This window comes from Hylobates moloch, unplaced genomic scaffold (genome assembly GCF_009828535.3).
Source record: "Hylobates moloch isolate HMO894 unplaced genomic scaffold, HMol_V3 SCAFFOLD_14, whole genome shotgun sequence".
In the NCBI taxonomy this organism is placed as follows: Eukaryota; Metazoa; Chordata; class Mammalia; order Primates; family Hylobatidae; genus Hylobates; species Hylobates moloch.
The window spans coordinates 15,700,986-15,708,297 of NW_026652289.1; the positions used below are offsets into that span (position 1 = coordinate 15,700,986).

Here is a 7,312-nt window from a genome sequence, read left to right on the forward strand (position 1 = left end):
TTGATAAGCACAAGTATGTCCCTCAAACACCAAAATAGAAGAAAGTGTTATGATTTAAATTGACTATTTAGCCAAGAGGAATTGGAACTTAGAGCCAGCAGATAATTTAAAATCCCATTAAAATGGCTACTGGAGCCACTGTGTATGTCAGTATGAGAAAAACATAGAGGGATAGTTGAAACTAACTAAAATCATAAATTTTTTAAAACAGATTTTACCAGAAATACGTATTCTCAAATGGACTTTAAAGTACTAAAACCTAGGAAAACAATACTTTATCCTGATGCTATTCCCTATGTAAAGCAGTTTAGAAGCTCCTTTTTGGAAATTGACATCAAGGCCAATGTAGAAAGCAAAATAAATTCACGTCATAATCAATGTATTTTTTAACCAAGAACAATATTTTTTCAGTTGGAATATGAGAAACCATGCAATACATAAGCTTGAAATAATCATGAAAAATGTCAAGATGCCTGACTTTCTTTAAGGGGTCTATTTATTTGCTTTTGTTCACAGTAGGATATATAATTTTAACTTAGCCCAACTTCATTATCCATATTCAAGAATACCTTAAACACAAGCCAAGGTTTCAGCTTCACTCAGCTTATTTATTTATTGAAATGACTAAAATGAGCACATATTTTTGAATAAAGATATTTTGGTAGAAAGTCAAGTCTGAATAGAATTCTGAAATAAAGCAAATCACAACTTAGAAAAATAAATTCTAATCAAGCAAAACATATTGAAATCCTCCATATTTCTGTCATATAGTTTGCAAGGATTTTCATTTTCTCTTATACTTGCTTCCAAGTTACTCACTACTGGCAATTTCCAAGAAGAATAGAATTTTTCTTCAAAAAGATGTAAGTTCTCACTGTTTCAAAGAAGTTGCTACAACTTTCAAAGACAATTCTAAGAGAGGAATCTTAAGAATGTTTGTACAATGGTGGTTATAATTGGAATAAGTACATAGCCTTTAAAATGTGTCTGTTTTGTTTGAATAATTTAAGAAGGATAGATCCTATTAAAATGCAGTCGCATTGGTTTATAGGTAGACATAATCAATGGATGGCATTGCAAGGAGCATCCAGTTTTATGAAAGGTGGAAGCATCACTTCCTTGGCTATAATAAAGAGTTCTGATGCATCCTCATACAACAAGAGGAAGAGTCTGTATGCAGAAGCACCACCTTCTAGGAATATATAAAGGGTCAAGCTAAGGAAGGGCAGAACAAATCTGAGACACTCGCTTCTTTGCCTCAACCGCAGCCTGCTCTCACAGCCTCACTATGTCTTGCCCCAACTACTGCTCGGGAAACTCCAGCTCAGGACCTCTCAGAACCTCCTGCCATATTCCTCTCACCTCCATCGCCCTCTGCCCTACCAGCGTGAGCTGTGGAGATGTCCTCTACTTACCCACTAGCTCTCAAGACCATACCTGGGTCACAGACAACTGCCAAGAGACCTGCGGTGAACCGACCAGCTGCCAGCCGGCCCACTGTGAGACCAGCAACCTTGAAACCTCTTGCAGTTCTTCCACTGCTTACTACGTGCCCAGGCCCTGCCAAGGAAGCAGTTTTCTTCCTGCTTCTTTCTTCTCCAGTTCCTGCCTTCCAATATCCTGTAGACCGCAGAGCTATGTGTCCAGCGGCTGTCGTCCACTGAGGCCGCTGCTCAATAGTTACCAGCCCATAGGAGGCTGTGTGCCCAATGGCTATCGCCCCCAATTCTGCTTGTCCAACAGTTGCCAGCCCCAAAACCTCCTCACTTCTGGATGCCAACCCTCAAGTTGCTTGGCCTATCGTCCTCAAAGTCTTCACGTTGTGTCCAGCAACCTCAGACCTCTGGGGCCTCTGTTCAGTGGTTGCCAACCTCTGACCCATGTGTTCAACACGTGTCGTCCATCTTGCTCTGGACTGTGAAACCAGTAGCTTCTTTGTTCCAGTGAATACTCACTCTGAGCATCCACAATAAAAATTCGAACTCCATGGACTTTTGCTTCTTTGGTAGTAGCAACTGATGTTTCTTAGTTTTACTGTGGTGATCTAATGCAAGCTGCTTCCCTCACGTGTTTTATCTTGTTTTCGTCTTTCCTTGACATCAAAAAAATTAGTTTACAATGCTATCCAATGTTGCTCTGGTCTGGGAAGAATGTATTTGATTTGCACTATAATAAATGTGATTAAGTCCAAATTAAGAATCTGGTTCAGTGCTTTGTGTTTCATACTTAATTTTAACACAGAAATGACCAACGTCAATTGCTTGCAAGATGACTGAGTGGGACAAGTGATACTCAACCACATATTCTTACCTGAGAGTAGAGGGATTGTTTGATGGTTTATTCCTTAAGCTGCTTTTCAGACTTCTGACCCTACGTACTTGAGAGACCCAAAAAGTCCTTGGGAAAGTTGTTTTGAAAAGGAAAAATTAGGAATGATGCCTCTTATCTCTCTACCCCACTGAACACACTTCCACCCAGTATGTTCTTTCTAATTGCAAACCTAACCAAGTTTCTGCTTATGCCTTTGATGGCTTCCTATAATCTATTCCCATAAGATAAATATTCAAACCTCTTAGCATGACACCTAGTTCCCTCACTGTCTTTCTCCCCCGTACCTCTCTGGCTTCATCCTCTTTTGCTTAATATTGCAAATAATAAAACTAAGCTCCTGCGATCCTGACTTACACATAGGTCCCCAAACATAGGCTTTTTACAATCATCCATCCTTTTGCACAGGTCATCATCGAGAGCAGTATGTTCTTCAGCTCTGTTTTGAAAACTCATACTTGCTTTTAAAAAAATAGTCTGAGTGCATTAATTAATCTTTTGATTTATTCAGAAACAAATGTACTGCTTGCATACTATATGCCAGGCACAAAAGATACTGAGGTGAACAAAACAGTCCTGAACTATCACAGAATTTACCAGAAGTTATAAGCTATGGGACATGTAACAATTAAGGATACATTTTTTCTCTCACTCAACCTAAAATGTGGAGGGGTATATATTTCACAAATTAAAATAAAATAAAGTTGTAAAGGCATGAATATTTACCTTTTTGAGGAACTGGAATAGCTAGAAAAGCTAGAAACTGTATCACTGTGCAAGAAAGTGATTGGTTTAGACAGGGCACACACTTCTGGTTCTCAGTTCCATCTTGCCCTAGAGACTTCCTGACAATGAAGCAGAATGCCAGTTCCCTACGATCATGATCATGCCACTGCTGTTAATTTCATTCTAGTTCATTATTTGCCTTATTTGCTTGCTCTCCTGGATATTTTGAATTTGTGACATCTGTATCCCCTAATTTTTGAAGCCTTTCCCCAGCCCTCTCTGTGCCCCTCACCCTAATCACACATTGGCTCAGCCTGAATTTTATCTCAGCCGTATGTCTATTGTTAATCTTCTTGAATTGTTATTTTTAACATCATTTTAAATGAGATTTTAGTTAACATATAACATACATAACTAATTTTTGCATGTTCTTGAACTGTAAAATGAAATTATAAAGTATTTACCCATTAGTGTCTGTCTTCTTTTACTAAATATTATGTTTGTGTGATTTTTCCATATTGTTATATGTACCAGTAATCTTTTATTTTTTTGTGTACATAATATTCAAGGTTAAAACACCAAAATATATACATTCTTTTGTTGATGAGCATTTGGGTTGTTTCTAGTTTGGATCTATTACAATTAGTGTACAGAATATTCTTGTATTCTTCGGGTATATTTTAATACACATCTGGAGATATTTCTATTCTGCAATATGTGTAAGGGTGGAATTAAGTTATGCAGGATGTGCTTGTTCAGCTCTATTTTATACCATTACAAAGTTATCCTTGCAGTTATGCTAATATTGACTTCTACTATCAGAGTATGAGAATTCCATTTGTTCTATACCCTCGCCAACACTTGAAGTTGTCAGCCTATTTACATTTAGCACTTCTAGTGAGAATGTAATTCTAACAAATGTTTGTTTTATTTTTAAATTTCTTGATGGTCCATTGAATTGAGCACTTTTTAAATAAAATGTTTCTTATTTCTTGGCCATTTAAATTTTTTTGCGTGAAGTAACATCCATGTCATTTGTCCCTATTTTTAGTAGGTTTGTCTATCTTTAGGATTGGAATAGTTCTTTACATGGCCTAGATATTAACTCTTTGTTGATTATACATATTTAGCATAACTTCTTCCATATCATTCCTTGTCTTTTTACGCCCTTAGTGGTGTATTTAGATTAACAGAAATGAATCTAATTTATTGATCTTCTGTTTATAGTTAGTAATTTTCTCATCCTTTTAAATAAATCTTTGTTTACCCCAAATTAATAAAAATATTAACTTTAGAAACTTTCTCGTTTGATTTTCCACATTTAAATATGCCATCAATGAAAAGTTGTTTGTGTGTTTATGTGTGTGTGTCTGTGTGCCTGTGTGTGATGTGAGTTAGGGGTCAAAATTCTGTTGAATCAGCACCATCTCCTAAAACACTCTCCTTTTTCTACTACTCTGCAGTTCCGTGCCCCTTTTTTCATAAATACGTTATCTTTAAATGGATGGGTCTATTTCTAGACTCTATTCTGTTCTGTTGACTAATTGTCTAGCGTTACCTCACTAACGTTTTATTTTTCATTATTTGCATTTATGAACTCTCCTCTATACTTTGAGCCCTTCAAATGCTGCCTTTGTGGCAGTACCATGACTACGCTTTCTGTAAATGTTTATTGATTTGAATGACAGTAGATTGCATTTTGATTGGATGGTGATGAGAAATTCACATTTTTTCCTTTGGAGTTTTGTTTTATGCTATCTTTCCTGAGTCTGGGGAAAACAAATGTTTGCTTCTTATTTCCCCACAGCTTACAAGTCCAAGAGCTAGGAATTAAGGAAAGTTCTGTATCAATTATCCCATGGCTAGACAGGACCTGCTAACAGCTATACCTTAATCCACCTTTGATAATTGTCTGTTGCCAGCTATGTCTGATTTAGTATTTTATTAATTTAATTTCCTTAATATCCAGCACAGTAGCTCTAATTGTTCCTAATTTAGCCACAATCATAGAGATTGTAAGTTACTTGTCTGAGATTTATTTTTAAGTTTTCTCAAAGTCCATGTTTCTCCACAGTAAATGACATACAAGTGTAATATGAAGATTTGTTTATTTGAGCAGATTACAGGGCAATGTACTATCTGATATGTTTTGACTTCTAGTTGTATAGGTTTTATTCCCATGAGTAAGTTAAGTGGAGGGTAGATCTTTAGGCTCCTCTTTTCACAAAATTTAAATATTCTTTATTAATATTCAGGTACCATTGTGTTCCTTGTGATTAACCTTCGGGATGTAGTCATTTTCAACTGGATTTTATAAAAGCTGATGTCATTTTGTCAAACCATAAGCACAAATAATACATTGCCCTTTTCAACTGAACTTTAATCAAGGAAGTGTAAGTCTCCATCAAAAGTAATTGTGAAGCATCACTACTTTTCCTTAATTTCAAGATGAGACTCCACATACCAAATACATAAGAAAGACACACAGAATCATCTTCTTCTTTGTCTTGATTGAAATGGGTTGAGGAAAAAATAAACATACCTGAATAATTATTAGCCTTTAAATCAGTCATACATAAGAAAAATGAAAACAGTTAGTCTAACAGATTATTCAGATATTTTGAGGGTAGAATTTGGATTCTGAGTCTTCTTTCTAAGCTTAACTCTGAATAGTCACTTGCCAGTATAAACATTAATTTCATTCTCCACCGAAACTTTATTTTTGCTTGGAGAATTTTTCCAGAAATTAATGAAAGTGACGCCATTGGGGATGATGACTCAAGGAATGTATGGATTTCTGGTTTCATTTCCAACCCGTAAGGAGCTTAAGAGTCACCAATCGGTGGAGCCAAGATGGCAGAATAGGAACAGCTCCAGTCTACAGCTCCCAGCCTGAGTGACACAGAAGATGGGTGATTTCTGCATCACTGTTTAAGGTACTGGGTTTATCTCACTAGGGAGTGCCAAACAGTGGGTGCAGGACAGTCGGTGCAGCGCCCTGTGCGCGAGACGACGCAGGGCGAGCCATTGCCTCACTCCAGAAGCGCAAGGGGTCAGGGAGTTCCCTTTCCTAGTCAAAGAAAGTGGTAACAGACGGCACCTGGAAAATCGGGTCAGTCCCACCCTAATACTGCGCTTTTCCAACAGGCCTGGAAAACGGCATACCAGGAGATTGTGTCCTGCACCTGGCTCTGAGGGTCCTATGCCCACGGAATCTCGCTGATTGCTAGCACAGCAGTCTGAGATCAAACTGCAAGGCTGCAGCGAGCCTGGGGGAGGGGCGTCCACCATAGCCCAGGCTTGCTTAGGTAAACAAAGCAGCCGGAAGCTCGAACTGGGTGGAGCCCACCACAGCTCAAGGAGGCCTGCCTGCCTCTGTAGGCTTCACCTCCGGGGGCAGGGCACAGACAAACAAAAATTCAGCAGGAACCTCTGCAGACTTAAATGTCCCTGTCTGACTGACAGCTTTGAAGAGAGTAGTGGTTCTCCCAGCACACAGCTGGAGATCTGAGAACAGACAGACTGCCTCCTAAAGTGAGTCCCTCACCCCCGAGCAGCCTAACTGGGAGGCACCCCCCAGTAGGGACAGACTGACATCTCACTCGGCCGGGTACTCCTCTGAGACAAAACTTCCAGAGGAACTATCAGACAGCTGAATTTGTGGTCTCACGAAAATCTGCTGTTCTGCAGCCACCACTGCTGACACCCAGCCAAACAGGGTCTGGAGTGGACCTCTAGCAAACTCCAACAGACCTGCAGCTGAGGGTCCTCTCTGGTAGAAGGAAAACTAACAAACAGAAAGGACATCCACACCAAAAACCCATCTGTACATCACCATCATCAAAGACCAAAAGTAGATAAAATCACAAAGATGGGGAAAAAACAGAGCAGAAAAACTGGAAACTCTAAAAATCAGAGCACCTCTCCTTCTCCAAAGGAACGCAGTTCCTCACCAGCAACGGAACAAAGCTGGACAGAGAATGACTTTCACGAGTTGAGAGAAGAAGGCTTCAGACTATCAAACTACTCCGAGCTATGGGAGGAAATTCAAAACAATAGCAAAGAAGTTAAAAACTTTGAAAAAAAAAATTAGACGAATGGATAACTAGAATAACCAGTGGAGAGAAGGGCTTAAAGGAGCTGATGGAGCTGAAAGCCAAGTATCGAGAACTACGCGAAGATTGCAGAAGCCTCGGTAGCCAATGCAATCAACTGGAAGAAAGGATATCAGTGATGGAAGATGAAATGAATGAAATGA

General features: G+C 38.9%; 1 protein-coding gene across 1 annotated transcript; it reads left to right on the top strand.

Annotated features, from left to right (window-relative positions):
* The first annotated feature begins 1,064 nt into the window (after window positions 1-1,064).
* Window positions 1,065-1,921, top strand: LOC116482440 (keratin-associated protein 26-1). Its single transcript, XM_032175864.2, has one exon. The coding sequence runs from the start codon at window positions 1,289-1,291 to the stop codon at window positions 1,919-1,921; it is 633 nt and encodes a 210-aa protein (XP_032031755.1). The 5' UTR covers window positions 1,065-1,288.
* The last annotated feature ends 5,391 nt before the right edge of the window (window positions 1,922-7,312 follow it).

What these genes read in the sequence shown, in the direction of transcription:
- LOC116482440 (XM_032175864.2), top strand. Translation starts at nt 1,289, where the DNA reads ATGTCTTGCCCCAACTACTGCTCGGGAAACTCCAGCTCAGGACCTCTC.